This window comes from Phocoena sinus, chromosome 18, assembly GCF_008692025.1.
Source record: "Phocoena sinus isolate mPhoSin1 chromosome 18, mPhoSin1.pri, whole genome shotgun sequence".
Taxonomy (NCBI): Eukaryota; Metazoa; Chordata; class Mammalia; order Artiodactyla; family Phocoenidae; genus Phocoena; species Phocoena sinus.
The window spans coordinates 49918997-49935703 of record NC_045780.1 but is presented as its reverse complement, the minus strand read 5'-3'; the positions used below and the strand labels follow the sequence as shown (position 1 = coordinate 49935703).

General features: G+C 38.3%; 1 protein-coding gene across 47 annotated transcripts in view; it reads right to left on the bottom strand.

Annotated features, from left to right (window-relative positions):
• The window catches only part of LMO7 (LIM domain 7), a 201503-nt gene that overhangs the window by 19365 nt on the left and 165431 nt on the right, over positions 1-16707 (bottom strand). For 25 of the 47 annotated variants that reach the window (XM_032611074.1, XM_032611051.1, XM_032611065.1 and 22 more), the window contains 6 exons: positions 15594-16020; positions 13632-13940; positions 4395-4509; positions 3175-3336; positions 2208-2395; positions 913-973 (listed from right to left, as the gene is read on the bottom strand). In XM_032611074.1, the coding sequence (XP_032466965.1) occupies positions 913-973; positions 2208-2395; positions 3175-3336; positions 4395-4509; positions 13632-13940; positions 15594-16020 (1262 nt within the window). The remainder of the gene's footprint in view (positions 1-912; positions 974-2207; positions 2396-3174; positions 3337-4394; positions 4510-13631; positions 13941-15593; positions 16021-16707) is intronic. The other 22 variants (XM_032611061.1, XM_032611073.1, XM_032611078.1 and 19 more) reach the window with 3 other exon arrangements.

Here is a 16707-nt window from a genome sequence, read left to right as displayed (position 1 = left end):
GACAGAACGGGACCCGCACATCTTAGATTAAAATATCATGAAGAAAAAAGCAGTCATGTTCACTTTTAAAAACTCCTTTGGCAAAGAATGCAATATCAAACATAAATATATAGTCACATAATTATCAGAAATTAAATACATAAATAATCAATAAAGGAAGGGAAATTTATAAATCTGGTTTGATTTTGACGTAAGGTATTATGAACTGACAAATGCAGATTCAAAACCACCAAACCACTGAGAAAACCCAGACCTGTGCCTGGCAGTCTAGTTTCATGCTAAGAGAAGCTTCATCCTCTTTGGGTTTCTTTCCCTGCCTATGTGGACCAGATCTTTCTTATTTATTTTGTGTGCCTAAGCTATAGCACACAGCATGTGGTAGCTCAATTATTTGTAGATAGACAGCAGAAGGAAGGGAGTGATGACTCCATAATGCAAAATTTCCCTAGGTGCTATGTCTGCTTTTTCATTACAGATGGGTACGTCTGCTAACAACTGTTACTGCCACTGGCATTTCCTTATTACTAGCTGCTTCCAGGCTTGTCCCTTTCACAACATAAAAAGGGAGAAAGGAAACCTCGCATTTAACTAAGATTCCCTTTGCCAGCACACCATAGCGAGAAGGCTGATGGCCTCGGGAAAACCAGTCTTTCTTATTTGGATTAGACACATAGGCACTCAAAGCTCCTGGACAGGCTGCCAAAGCTTTGTTTGCAGTTCCTGGACTATTCAACACTGGAACTGAATGCCCTTCCACCTGGCTGCAATTGGATCTATGTGCTAACCTCTGAGTTTCAACTTGCAGTAGAGCAGTTTTGCTTTCACTCACAGATATTAATTTTTATAGTAGCAGAACTTGAGCGCAATGACTTCTCCTATATTATAAATGTAAGCTATAATGGTCATGTTTACCTTTTGATTCAAAAGTATTGCTTTCATCACGAATTCCATTAATTTCTTTTGATTCAGTATTCTAGAAACGATAAAAATGCCAGTTAACAACATTCTCTCCAATTGGACTTCAAGCTTAAATAATGCATTTCTCATTAGTGAAAATATCTTCTAATGACATGAGTTTTTCACAGCATTAATATATTCTTTACAGCCTTTTACATATAATAGAAACGTAATTTTTTCATTGTTCTTTGATATTTGTGGAAGAATTAATGACCAACTGTAAGCACGAATAGCTTTAAGTTCAATCAGTCATTAATTTTCCAAGAAACATGATGGGCCAAATAATCATTGGTCCATTCGGTTTATATTTATGAGTAAGCAACACAGTCATATAGGATTCTCTAACATTTAAACTTTTCTTATACAAGGTAGCAGGATCTCCTTATTACATGAAAGGGAGCATCTTGGGATAACAGCCGTTATATCTAGGGAGTCAATATAAACACATTTATTTGCAAATTTAAATTTAACTATTACTTTGAAAATTAGAAAATTTCTACATTATAATTATTTTAAATCAATTAATGTAACTGTGTATCTCTTAACCACATATGTAAGTCTACCCATCACATTCACCCACACAAGAACTAAAACTGCTTCATGAGGTTTTAAAACTGCACACAATTACTATATCTATTTTACCAGTAAAGACTAAGGAAAGCATAGAAAAGTTATAGTGTATAATTTTACATAATTAACTACTTCACATTCACAAAGATCTGAGAGAGGGGTATAATGATGAAGGATTGGTAAGAAACACCTGCAGGGACTTCCCTCGTGGTCCAGTGGTTAAGAATCCACCTTCTAGTGCAGGGGATGTGGGTTCGATCCCTGGTCGGGGTACTAAGATCACACATGCCACGGGGCAACTGAGCCCGCCCATCACAACTACAGAACCCACGCACCGCAACAAAGAGCCCACCCGCTGCAACTAAGACCTGACACAGCCATAAATAAATAAATAAACAAATAAATGTATGTTTAAAAAAAAACCCTGCAAAACATCACTATGGGATCTTTTGATTTTTTTATTATATAACTCATTATTGCTCTAAATTATTAATGAGTAATGCCTTATGATTTTCAAAAATATATTTTATTCTCATTACTATAAATTACCTTATTCAACTATCTATGTTTTTAAAACAGCATCAAAATTGTTCAAAGAAAGCAGATTCTTTCCCCCCACAAACACACTTCCTATAGTTGCTTTGCTCTACCCAAATACTCCCACTTCTTGAAATACTTACAGAATTCTGAAGGCTTTCTGAGAATTCAGCTGTTATTGATAGATTTGAAGATTTGTCTGAGCTGTAAATTCCAGAAGTTGCATCAATCCACTTTGTTTCAGGTGAACCTATAATTTTGGTAGCCACACTGGTGAGATTGAGGGTTTTATGCCGTGTAAATGGCAGGGAAGGCTGGTCTTTGCCCCAGTCTGATTGGCACACGAAGATCAAGAAATGAGTACACGTAAATGTTGAAGTTGAAAGAACAAAGTACTGAATGTACATATACAAAATACACACACAGAAGACAAACAAGTCAGATAGTGTGTGAAAGAAATGAAGAGTTTAGGCCTTTTACCAACAGATCACCTTCCAAAAACAGAGGGTTAGAGCATGTTAATAGTGAAAAGACTGGCAAATTTGCTGAATCTTTCTGTAAACCAGGACTGGGTATTATATTTTGATATCATAAGTTGGTAGGTCTGGAAGGCTTAACGCCCTTCCCCATCTAACCTCAACAATTAAGCAACACAATAATGAAATGTACATCGAAAGTTCTTCGTGAATGAACAACTGGGATATTGACCTACTGTGCTCTCTCTTATACCAGTTACAGTCACCATGCTGTAGAGGAAGTGAAACCATGGTGTAATTCTTAATATTCAACCTCATCATATGACTTCCAAATGCAGATATAATTACAAGAGCCTTCAGCTGATATGTGCATTCAAAGCCAGTCCAGCATATAAATCAGTCAATAAATAATGCAGAATTCAGTAAATTTGCTAGTGAAAAGCTTTCAGACAGAACATCCAAAGAAGCATCATTCAAGACTTGTCTCGACATAACCACAAAACATCTTTAAGCCAAAAAATAAAAAAGTGAAACGAAGAGAGAAGAAAATGTTATTGAAGCAAGCTGTTATAACCACTTGCCAAAGACCAGTTCCCAATTTAGAAAGCCAAACACGGTGGTATAACCAACTCACCAGACTTTCCATAGCGCCTGATATCCATTACTAGGTTTCCAGTTTCCTGAGCATTAGCCATGGTTTCCTCCCACTCTTTTGTGTCCTTATATGAAAACTTAGTGTTGTTGATAGCAATAATTTCATCATCTACCTGTAGCTGAGAAAATTCTGCTGGGCTACCTAAATAAAGCAAAATAAATTAAACTACCAATAAAAAATAAAAACATGTCCTACTAGTCACTGCTTATTTAAATTAAGAGAAAAAATGACTTCTTAATCTCACCTAATCACTTCTCATATTCTTTTCAGGTGCAGATGAGTCACAAAATTTCTTAAAGTTATCAAATATTTGAGTAGCTACAACATTACAAAGCAACCAAAGGCATTTTTTAATCCTATAGAATGTATCTTACTTAATGTTTAAAGGGAAATGATAAACCCATCTGTTCAATAAAATTTCTTTATTAACCTCCTAGGAAGAAAATTTTAAATTATTTTTAAATTAAAAATGTGAAATATATATTCCGCTTTAGCTGAGCTTCCAAAGCCGGATGCACTCTAGAATGGAGAAAAAAACAGAGCCGCTTAAAATGGCTTAAAATTACTACTTACCATTATCTAATTAAAGCAGCCTTGAAATTTCAAAGAAATAACCAAAGTTCACATGCATTTTTATATAGCTAAAATATGTAAATGAGGAACTCCTCATAAATACAATAGCTTTCGTTTTAATTTTAGGTCTTGTAATATTTTGCTAAGAGTTTCTGGGCTTGATTTGGTGGAGGAGGGGCAGTGCTTTTGTAAAAGTCCCAAAGCATCCTCAGGAGTCCTTGGGCAATAGATACATTAGGACGCTCCGAAAATATTGACTATATAGCACCTATGTATCCATCACAAACACAAATGATCAGGGAAAGTTCTTTCTGGATCTTCAATTTAGCATTGTTTGTTAGTAGTTCCAAATATTAAGCCTAAAATTTTGATAACTGAAGTCTGTAAAAGTCACAAAATTACGACTCTTCAAAACTAAAATTAACGAGGCAAGATCAAACAATATGCAATTTGTAACTCCAACTATCAGTCTCTGGGAAGAGGATGCGCCTCTTCACTTTACTGCTGCATTTTTCACATGTGTTTTCTCCTCCTCTATCAAATAAACTAATTTCTCTGGGGGCTTTTTGAACAGCACAGGACAACAAAGGAGAAGAAACTTCAGTAGAGCTCAATCTATGATTTACCTGGTTCGACTGATGCTACGAAGATCCTGGAAAAATCCCATTTTACTGTAAATCCAAAGTCAAGGCTGTTCCCAGGCGTCTGGTTTATGCTGATTCTCATATCACTGAACTGATCCTGAAAACAAACATGAAACGGTGGGATCAAGTATCCCTGGCACCCACATGGAGGAAAGTCTATCCGTGAAAGAAGGGAGGCTGCACGCAAGGTACACTTGAATTATTTCATGATAAACCGGAAGCTTCATTTTTTTCCCCTTGGGTTTGGTAAAACCTTCACTTACATAAATATTTCTGAGTTTATTATTTTGCTGCTAAAATCAGGGAAATCGTCACATCCATAGATATTTTTCTTCACGTGCATACTATAAATCAGTTGATTTATATTGATAAAGCTTAGGCTTTTGCCCACCATACAGTTGGGTTTGCCCACCATACAGACCATTTTTTATAACCCAGGAATGAAGCTGAGTGAGATGTGGGGTGTGTGTGTGTGTGTATACACACACACACACACACACACACACACACACACACACAATGGAATTCAGCCATGAGAAAAAGGACATCCTTCCATCTATGACAATATGGATGAAACTTGAGCACATTATGCTAAGTGACGTAAGTCAGACAGTGGAAGACAAGCACGTATGATATCACTTATACGTGTAGTCTAAAAGCCAAACTCATAAAACAGGGTGTAAAGTGGTGGTTACCAGGGGACGGGGGTGAGGGGACAGGGCAGATGTTGTTTAAGGGTACAAACTTCCAGTGAATAGTAAATGAGCCCTAGAGATCTAATACACAGTACTGTGAGTATAAACAATATCTTATTATAATGAAATTTGCCAAGAGACTAGAACTTCCAACCACTAAAAAGAAAGGAGAATTATGTAATGTGAGAGATGTTAATTATCACTACAACAGCAGTCACATGACAATATATAAGTGTATCAAATTAACATGCTGTACCTTTAAAATTTACACATTATATCTCAAATACATTGCAATAAAATGGCATCTTTGAAAATGCAAAAAAAGATTTAAATCATTTATTTTTAAAATGTCACAATACTTAAACTACCTCCAACATTCAATATATTTAGCCAAATAATTTTGAGGGGTTCATAGACACAAAATTCAGCTACCAGAATCACTCATCTAGGACTGGTACCACCCCCGAATGGGTATCTGAAAGTTTGGCAAGGCATTTTTGCTTGTCCTACTGCTGCATGAAGGTCGAGCGGTAAAGGCAGAGCTGCTACATTTGCTACAAAATGCAGAACTGGGTCAGACCTGAGGAACCACCAGTAAGATGCCAAGAGGGCCCCACTGAGACACCATGAGCTCCAGGCCACAACCCCCTTGAAGTAACAACAGCCCGCAGGCCCCAGAACTTGGACAACAGGCAGACCTCTATTTTCATCTCCATCCCTACAGTCCACAGTCACAAATTTTGAGTTTCACGGACTTTCTTAGGCCATTTTCCAAAACAAATATTTTAAGTTTTACAGTATAGTACACTAGGTCTGTGAAAATTTTAATTAACTTCCATAAATTATATTTTTTGTTTCGGGTAAACAGCAGACATAAATTTTAGCATGTGTTTTCCAGACTAGTGTTTCCAGTTCTTTGAGTCATAATTATCAAGAACTTAGACTTAACTGTTTAAAAAGAAAAATTCTTCCTAAAGCCACTTTATTTTCCAGAAAAAGGCCTATAACTCCTCTATTTTAATTTAGCAGTTAAATCCAGACCTAGGACCAACAGGGCAATTCATAAGTTTTTCTACCTTTAGAACAAGTTTGAAATCTAAGTGACTATATTCTAAGAAACACTGTGATATTATATAAGAATTAGAAGACAAGGAAGGCATTGAATAAAGGATCAAGAACTTACTGTATTGTATGGATATGAGCAGTAAGTGTTGTAACAATACACACTTATTCATTTGTTCAACATACATTTACTGTGCATCTATTCTGCATAAAACACCTGGGAAATAAAGATGAATTAGGCATGGTCCTTGCTCTCAAGAAACAATTACTGACTCTTCAAAATGGGTATGGAATTTTTTAAGAAAAAAATTGTAGCTAATAATATAGAAATGTTTTCATCAGACATCATGTAAAGCAGTTGAAATACGGGAACCCAGATGTAGATAGTGAGAACAGTCATTAATGATCAGCCTGATGGATACCAATCTCCAGGGTATATCAAAACTCTGCTATGAATAGAAAAAATTACTGGTTAGTTCTACTCCTTAACCAAAACCACCACACACTTAAATTAGAGATGATTCAATGAAAATAAACAGTCATCTTCACCACTTTTACCCCACTCTGCTCCCCCCACCAAATTCTGACCTAAAGCCAATTAGAGTGCAGAATCTATTGCTATATAAGGGCACAGAGACAAATGATGGGTTAGAAATTCCAAGACACTAATTGAGGTTTTTTTATCTTGAAGAATAAGAGACAGGATGGAGTCTTAATAAATAGTTTCAAACTACAATAAAGAATACTTTGTGGGAGAGAGCAAGTGAACATTACCCTTTTCCACCAAACATAGGATAAAAGAGAATGAGCTTAAGCTCTAGATGGCAGAGTGTCACAATTGTATTAGACCAGAAGAACTGTCCTCCAAAGGACTGCTCTTACCTTGGAGATAAATCTCTACTTGAACATAATAAAAAGGCAAATAACCACCTCTCTGAAATAGTTAATAGAGGAGGTCAGCCTTACTGTGGCTACAGCCTGGCAGCCTGTTACGTGGGTCCTGGGAGTGCACACAGGCAAAGGAGAGAGAACCATGTGAGCACTTACAGGACTATTTCTGTCAATGGCCAGGTGGCCTCAGGCATGTCACTGAGTCTTCCAGAGAATTTTCTCTCACAATGACATTAATTTTAAAGCTTTCTGTTTTCAAAACCCTATCTTCCAATGCAGACCATCTCCCTCCCACACCACAGAAAGGATTAAAGTAGGTGGTGGCAGTTCAGGGAAAGGGCCCCAGAGGCCCCTCTTGCACGGCCTCCCCACCATGACAGTCTCTCTGGCATCTCTGTGGAATCCTGGGTTCTTAAATTAAATTATCCTTGAGACTTTTTGCAGGTGAATATATCTATAATTATAGTCAAGCATAAACTATTCAACAGTGATTAGGATTTCTACTTCCTTATTTTTCTTTGCAAGATATATGCCATGTGAGTATTCTACAAAGGGTCCATGTTTCAGAAGATGACACTGTGGGAATTTCCTTTTGAACTGGATGGAACCAGGAATATAAATTATTGGGAGAAATCTAGATTCTTGATGACTGATAAAGAACTATCCCAAGTGGTTACAGTTGCCTATTCTGGGAAAGATAAAATACAGTTACCAACATATCAGCATCTAAAATAAAAATAACTTCCCTCAATTTAGGTACAATTTAAACAGAAATATACACTTAAATCTGAGATTTTAAAATAATGACATGGTGATCTGGCATAGCAATCGTAAGATTTATTTTTATGAGATCTGATGAATTAAGATTCTCGTATCAACACAGATGGGAATCAATAAACAACAGGGTCAATCAGATGGCCATTCTCCTCAAACTTTTTCAATTACATAAACATGTTCCCTTAAAGAAAGCCTACTTAAGTTGATAAAACCAAATAACACTGAAAGTAGATTCAGGCTGTAAAATCACAAATAACAGAGGAAATATATAATCTTTGATTTTTGTTACACGGCTCTTTTTTCAGGGTCTTAGTGGAACGAGAACATAGTGAGTAGGCCTCAACTCATGGTGCAGCTCTGGCACTGGAGCTACTCTCCTTCACCAAAGATGCGTCTATACCTACTTGTTTCCCCTCTCCATTATCCATTCAAAAGAAGCAGGTGGTGTTTCCAGCTCTGCCACTTGAGTCAACCCATTCCCCAGCTTAGCTCTTACCTACCAAATCCATTTTCGGCCCTCATGCCATCAGGCACTACAAACTATTCTTGCTTATGGGAAATGGTCTTCCAAGTCACGCATTCTTCCACTTTCTCCTGCCTTTTTCCTCTATCCCTCTCGCCACCTCTCAGCTTCATTAGTGTGTTCCTCTTTATTCTATTTTCTCTTTGTTGCTCTTCTTCACCCCTAGTCAGTCTCCCACCTTCCTGACCACATGTTTTCCTGAGTCAACCTCATGCATTGTCATCAACTACTATCTACGCCCAACACACTCAGAATTAAATTCATTATCTTCCTCCCCAAACCTGCTCTTCCATCTCTTGCTTTTCACATGTTGGTTAATCACATCACTGTCTAACCAGATACCCAAGCTAGAAACATCAGGTTCTTTCTGGGCCTCTTCTTCCTTCCTTCCCCTAAGGGCTCCCCACACAACCTCTACACAATGGTCTCCCAAGCACCACCACACACATGCACTTAATAAACTGTCAGCAAGTCCACAAGCCATAAATCCATCTGGAACCATCCCATCCTTCCATTCTCCTTCAGGCTCTCATCTGAACTCAGGTCACGGTTTCCCCTCTAAATTGCTGTGGGTCACCTCCTAACTGGCTCTCTTGCCTCCAGCACTTCTTTCCCCCCATCTTGCTCACATCTGCCAGAGCTTTAGTTATAGAAAATACCAATTATTATATCATACCCTGTTTTAAAATTGCTGGTAGCTCCTTATCGCCTGCTGGGTAGAGTTTGAAGTCTGCACCTCAGAATTAGATTCAGTTTGGGTAAGTTTTGATAAATATCTACCTTTCCTCAAAATAATTTTAAGAATGATTTTCTCTTTATGAACCAGAAGATATTTCAGTCCATATTGGCTCTAAGATTCTAGAGACATGGCCAAGTTAAATTAAGTCAACATTTGGTGTTTTAAGGCAGTTCTCAAATTTAAGCATGTCACATTTCAAAAAAAAATTGGGGTCAGAGAAGTTGCAAATGTGGCCTAAGCATTTAACTAGCCTAGGGTGTGTTACATAACTTTCAACTCGCAAGTATTTCACTGGTGAAAGTGAGTATAATACCACCTACGTTGCTAGGTTATTGAGAGAATTAAATGAAACATTTTAAAAGGTGCCAAGCCACATTGTTGATGCCCAGTAATTATCTTCTTTTTCCCATGGAAACAATGTTATACATGGTAATATATGCTGGTTAGGCAGTTTCCAGATCAACTAAAGAAAATCCTATTTAACTCTCACACACGTAGCTCTAAAGCTAACAGAACTCGGTCAGCATTCGATGTATAATTACAGATCCAGGCACCGTACTAACAGTGAGCACAACAGGCTTGCTTCCTACCCTTAGACAGGGTAGGGGTCTAGTGAAGGTGATAAGCAGGTAGAATGCACAGGAGGTAGATGTGATAAGGTAAACCCTGGGTACTCTTAAAAGAGGTACTCTCGCAGACTTGGGCATTAGGAAGTGTAAAAATCTTCCTGCCTTCCACATGTATCATCCTATTTCTGGGTTCTGATTTAAAAATCTGGGGCAAAGGTCCTGAAATGTGGATTTGGATGAGATTTGGGTGCAGAAGGCTTGGACAAGACAAAACAAAACAAAACCCTGTACGCAACACCAATTTGGGGGAAAAGCCACATCTGTGAGGCAGTTGGAGCGGGACGGAGGACTCTGGGAGTCCCACTGCCTCCCCTTGTTCGGGTGCCCCAAGAATTGCCCTGGCAGCCCAGTCTGGCAGGGGAGGCTGGAAAAGAAGCAGTACCATAAGAGAAGTCTGTGAGAAAAGGGAAGAGAGAGAAACAGAACTCCAGACTAGCAATGGAGGTGAGAAAGAAACTCCTGGGCAGATTTTAAACGAGGTCATTTAAGTTCTTCCCTCACTAAGTCTTTGCTTCTTTATGCCATGAACTCCCTTCTTACCACAGTTCTGTGAGAGGCTCCTAGCCCATCTCTGCCCCCAGATTTCTCCTCCTTCAAATAATTCTATATAGCATCACAGTGCTCACATTCCTAAAACACTCCTTAATCTTAAAGAACCTATAAAGACCTAAATTACCTGCCGAATCAAGTTCATACTTCAGTCTAGTAATCGAGGCCTTGAATGTAATTCAAGTCAATAAATACTTAAGTGCCAACTACGGGTAAAGGCTATGGAGGGTATAAACAATACCAGAGAAGGAGAAACGAACATATGGAAAAGGAAGCATTCAGTGAATGAAACTTGCAAGGGTAGAAGTTCAGTTCCAACAAGGGGGAGGCAATCTCTTGATCCATGAAGGAACCGAGCCTCCTGTGCTTTGAAGGAACAGGAGAACTTCAAAATACAGAGATGGGTGAAATGAACATTTTTAAATAGGGCAACAATAAGAATAAAAATATACATGATGTGTTCATGAAAGTATAGGGTATGTTCCAGAAATATCAAGCAGACTCATGTGGCTAGATATCACCTACTTCCACTCTCTTTCTCACAACACAGGACAGTGGAGGCAATCTTGAGACAAACTAACTGAGTTCAAATCCTGACTCCACCACTCGCTATGCTGCATGGCCTTGGGCAAGTAACATGACCACTTCATGCCTCCATTTTCATGGCTACAAAACAGCAATAAGAGGGTCACCGTGAGGATTAAATAAAATAATGCCTTGCGAAGCCTGGTCAGCGTAGCAGCTACTCAGTAAACATTAGCCGTTTCGGCACTACAAAGGGAGTTTGGGAACAGTCATGAGAGACCTCGGTGTTCCCCTGAGTGCTTTGAACTTCACTGAACAGACCACAGCATGCCACTGGGGGCTTTGAAGCAGAGAAATTACCCAGTCCAGCCTGGCATCATGCAAATTAATCTGGTGCCAGCCTTGTGTAGAATGCACAAAGACGTGACTATTTACTAAGTGTTTGCATGGATGAGGGAAAGGGCTGGAATTAGGGTAGCGGAAGCAGGGATAGCAAAGGGTAACAACATCAAGGGAGATGCTGTAGGAAGAAATGAAAGGACACTGCCAGCACAAGTGTGAGTAAGGAAGAGGACCTGAAGAACACTCTTCTACAAAGCTACCAAGACGTCTACCTAAAACTAATACAATATTGTAAATCAAGTACGCTTCAATTGAAAGAGAAAGACATCGGGCTTCCCTGGTGGCGCAGTGGTTGAGAGTCCGCCTGCCGATGCAGGGGACATGGGTTCGTGACCCGGTCTGGGAGGATCCCACATGCCGTGGAGCGGCTGGGCCCGTGAGCCATGGCCGCTGAGCCTGCGCGTCCAGAGCCTGTGCTCCGCAACAGGAGAGGCCACAACAGTGAGAGGCCCGCGTACCAAAAAAAAAAAAAAAAAAAAGAGAAAGACATCTAGATGTTCAGCCAGACACCATTTTTTATTTTTCTGAACTCCCAGAACTAGGTAGTTCAGAGGAGTGTTGCATATGCCCTGGCCACACTGGTCCTAGGCTGTTCTGTGCATTCCCAGCCCTTTTCCCAAGTCAGTAAGCTCCTTCTCAGTGACAAGAGCAGGGTGATGCTACATAAGCTACTTTCCTCAGAGTGCAGAAGTGGACACACCAAGCATCTCAGGGATAGGCAAGTCACCATATGATATCTACATTTGTTCAAGAATTCCAATTGCTCCACTCTTTAAGTCAAGCCTAATTTTGCCCGGTAGCATTCCATTTCAAGTTGGGTGACTAAAGAGCATAAATCCACTAATGATAAAACCTGAAACCACGCCATGTTAACTCACGTTCCTCTGAACTGCTCTAACCTGGAAGCCACACCCACACCCTCTTTTTCTTAATCCACTGATGCAGCTAGTCAACTGCCACCCTGAAGGAGTTACCACCACTGAGCACACAGTACAATAATCAGGCTGTTTCGTGGGATTTGCTATTTGAAAAGGCGAAGGCAAACAGGCAAGTCCATAAAACAAAAGACAGCTTGCTTCTCTCTTTATTATTCATCCATTGGTACCTTATGTTCCCCAAGTATAACAGAGGCTACTGTCCTCATCCACTGAGACTTATGATGCTAATTACGTATTCCAAATTCTTTAAAAGTGAAGTTAAAATAATTTACAACCAATGATTTTAGCAACCTGAAGAGACTGGATTTAGATGTGTTTGTAAATATACATGGGAAAACTGAAAGAAATATATCTAAATGCTACAGAATATCTCTAAATGATGGGATTACCAAGTCATTTTTATTATGTATGCTTTCCTGCATTTCCAAGTTTTCTCAAGCACAGAGTACTTTATAATCACAACGAAAAAAAGCTTACTTTAAACTTGTAAAGCTTTCCTGTACTAATAAAAACTAACAATACTAAAATATGCTGTATCGTATTTTACACAAAGATATTTCATTAATATAACTTGGGCCAAGTTATATACTTGATGTTGTGCCTTGGGAAAAAAAATACACTTTAGTAAGGCATCAGAAAATGCTAGACTGAGCCACAGAACCACAAAAGCATCTCCGCACTAAGGGGTTCATACAACTATCAAATTGCTTATTGAAGGTTTTTCTCTAAAAGAGAAAAGTTTCTTTCTGTTCTCTAGACAAGCAACAACTCTTTAGCCTATGTGTAAAACGTAACTAAAAGAACATTCATTACCTAATAATTCTCTTAAAGTCATCTGTGGGATTTTAAGTAGGAAAAACTACAAATGCCCCCAGTCCTTCTTCATCTGATGGTATATTTTATTTGGACTCCAAATGTTAAAAAACGCAATTGTCATACTGTAACTAGGCCTCGATGTTCCCCTTAAAAGAAAAGGAGTGGTACAAAATTCTAGGCTTCCCAAAGTACAAATTAGTATTGAAAGTCACTAGGATTTTTCATATGGTAGAGAAAGAAGTTCCCCTCTCATGTGTACCAGTTTCTCCTTGTGGTCAGTTCACTTCCCTGAGAAGGGGTTTTTATTACCCATTTTCTATTAGACCTGCATCTAAAACCTCCTGAGTGACTCCTGCACCCAAACTCGGACTACTGAGTGCTAACGGTGCAAGGCAACAGCTGCTGAAATGGGGAGTAGAGAGCAAAGCCAGCCAACTCCAGGGAGACTGGTCCAAAAAGTCTCCATACACCCATATCACAAGGGTCATCTGGATCCATCAACTCAGAGTTGGAAGAGATCTACTTCTGCCAAGATCTGTTACAAATAAAATGCAATGTCATTTTCTACATTATCAGCCCAGACTGTAGTGCCTAGAGGTTAGAAACGTGGTTTCCTGATTTAATTACTTACGTTTCTGGGCAGAAGGTGATTTAAAAGCCTTCCCAAACTCACCTGTGATCTTGAGACCTCTGTCTGTGGTGAGCTTCTCCCTTCTCCAAGCTCAGACGTTAAATCAGGGCTAGATGTTGAAGATAACGTGTCTTTCGAAGTGGCAGCCTGGCCCTGGGAAGGAGATGAGAAGGTGGGTGTAGGAGAGAGCAGCCTCATCACACTTTCTCTGGGTGCTGCTGCCTCTCTTTCGCTGGATGACCTGGACGCAAACTGGCTCGTGTCAGGTCTTTGCACAGAGATGCTGACCGAACTGCTTTGGGTTCTCTTAATGCCTTCTACGTCTCCATTATACTTCCAAGAATCATCCATCTAAATAGGAAACATCATTTTAAACTTCGTATTCTGTTAGATTTCTATTTAAAAAGCATATACATTAAATTAATACTTTAAAGTAATGAAAGTAATATATACCTCCCTCAGCAAAGTAACTACTACTAAAAGCTTGGAGCATGTTCTTTCACACTAACAGATCCGCACATATGAAGTGGTAGGAGTAGTTATTTTTTACTAAAGTGTTTATTTTATAAACAGACCTCTGAAACTTGCTTTGACCATCTACATCACTCCAGGTCAATAAACAGAAATCTAAACTAGATCAATTGAATACTTCACACTATGGATCTCTACAATTTATTCATTTGATATGCATTCAATGTCATTTAAAGTGTACCAAAAATATTGCACATCTCTTTATAACCAGAATATTTTATAGCACAGATTCCCAAAAGTAGACTTGCTGGACGAAAGAATATTTTATGTATGTAGTATAAAATATAATTTATATATATATATATATATATATCGTTGAAAATTGTAGCAATGCACTCCCAAAGTAATGTATAAGAATGTCTCTGTCCCTGCATCCTTGCCAACACTAGACGTTCTGAATGTTTTAAATCTTTGTCAATCTCATGGGTGAAAAGTTGTACACCTCATTCTTGCTCTAATGAGACTGAACATGCTTTTATGTACTTTATGTTACCAACCATTTAAATTCCCTCTCCCTTGAACTATTCATTTCTATATTCACTTTTCTACTGCTTATCTTTCCTTATCAATTTGCATTTTAAATCTTAGGGATAGTAAACCTATATATAAAATACATTTTACTAATATTTTTCTGAGCCTATATAAATTGTCTTTTGGACTACATTAACGGTGTCTACCATATAAATTTAATTTTTATGTTGTCAAATATGCCTGTATTTACTTAATATAATGGTCAGCGGTTTTTCTGGCTAGTTTAGGCAGGCTTCCCTCACCTTGAATTTTTTTAATCAAATGTTTTCTATTTTCGAATTTTAGGATTCCTCATTGGCAGAGGTAAAAGGAATTTGAACACCAATGTGCTCAAGACTGTACTGCTTCCTTTTAAATAATTCAAAATAATACACTCACTTTCAGCCCTGCTTCATTCTCAGGGCAAATGAGTCTATATCCTTTAAAACCCCAATAAAAATATGTATTTTTTGAACCACGAGATACATTTTAATAACTGTAATCAAATATATCAAGTTCTAATGAAGTGGGAAATCAGGAAAAACAGAACTTTGTGCATAATCACCTGAAAATATTTAGGTTAAACCACGTGAAATTGCTGTTTTGTAGGTCAGAAAGAACTGACTATTGGCAACTTCACGCAGTGCAACCTAATACTTTACAAAAGATATATTTGAGAAAATATGACACTAAAAAATAAATGCTCTGCCTTAGAATGTAGATTACTTATTTTTTAAAATGTATCAGCTCGACACTCATTGAATTTAGAGTTTAATCAGTTCTGCATCGTTGCTATATTTTAAGCATTAAATGTCGATTGAATCTAAATTGGTAAAAATACAATTGCTTTATATACAAGTTATATACATTGTACCCATCAAGTATCTGTAACTCAAACCTCTGCACAAGTTCACCGGTATTTTGCGCTGGCGAACAGACTAAGTGAAGTAGAAACACGTTTACCGTGTAGGATCTCGGGAGTGATGAGATTCCCCTTGACTGAGATCCAAAAGGTCTCGGTGTGACCACAGACGTTAACCTGGCCGCATCAGTTTTCTGGTAACTTCTAGGGAGAGTAGCTGAAACTCGAGTGGACTCCATTTGTCGTGAATGCTGAGAAGACAAAGAGGCTGGGCGTTGTTCTTCCACAGGGCTTTTCGAAGGAAGCTGAATTTCAGCTGTGATAGTAGCCTCCCTTTTTGCAAAAGCTGTAGAATCTTGCTTAGGAATTTCCGTCGGATAAGTGGTTCCCTTCTCTTCTACTCTCTCACTCTGGGAACTTACTTCTGACATAGTCAGCATAGGGGGAAGTTTTTCTTCATTCACTCCATCATCAGAAGAATACAGTTTCCTCCTCGATGTCATTGTAGACATCTGATTTGGGGATTCCCTTAGCAGAAAGAAACGCCAAAACCACAAAGTTAGGCATTTGACACACAGAGGTGGAGAGACATATGTTATTTTGGTCATTAACATAAAAAAATGGGTGGGAACAAAAAGACTACTGACTTCATATCATAACACAATATTAAGAGAATGTGGGAATAAATACACGCAAATTTTTTAATGTCACACTAAGAAAGATTAAGAGCTTGACTTTTTTTCTTAAAGAGGTTAAAAAAAAGTCCCTGAAGTACATGCAATTGTAGAGAAACTTTAATAAGAAAACTTTAATAAGGGATTATTCAAAATTTCATCCACAAGTGTATAACGTTTCCAAAATTAACACACTTATAACGATAACTAATTGACGACCAATTTGAACCTGCCAAAGATGTGGATTTCTTAACAGGGTTGAGAGTTTTCTTGTACACAATTTATAATAGCTTCGTAAAAACAGAAGACCACAAAAGACTCAGACTTTCATTAAGATCAAGTTAGTCTATAATTTCACACAGCTTGATAGAATTTCCATAGAAAATTATTGCAGATTAAAAGTCACCATTCCTGTCTATAGAGAGGCTGACGAAACAGTCTCACGGCTACCATTTAGTAAGGAGTACCTCTCAAGCCAACTGCATTGCGTTTAAGTGAATAAAACTGTGTTTACCACTGGCTTCTAGGGGACAAAGGAGCT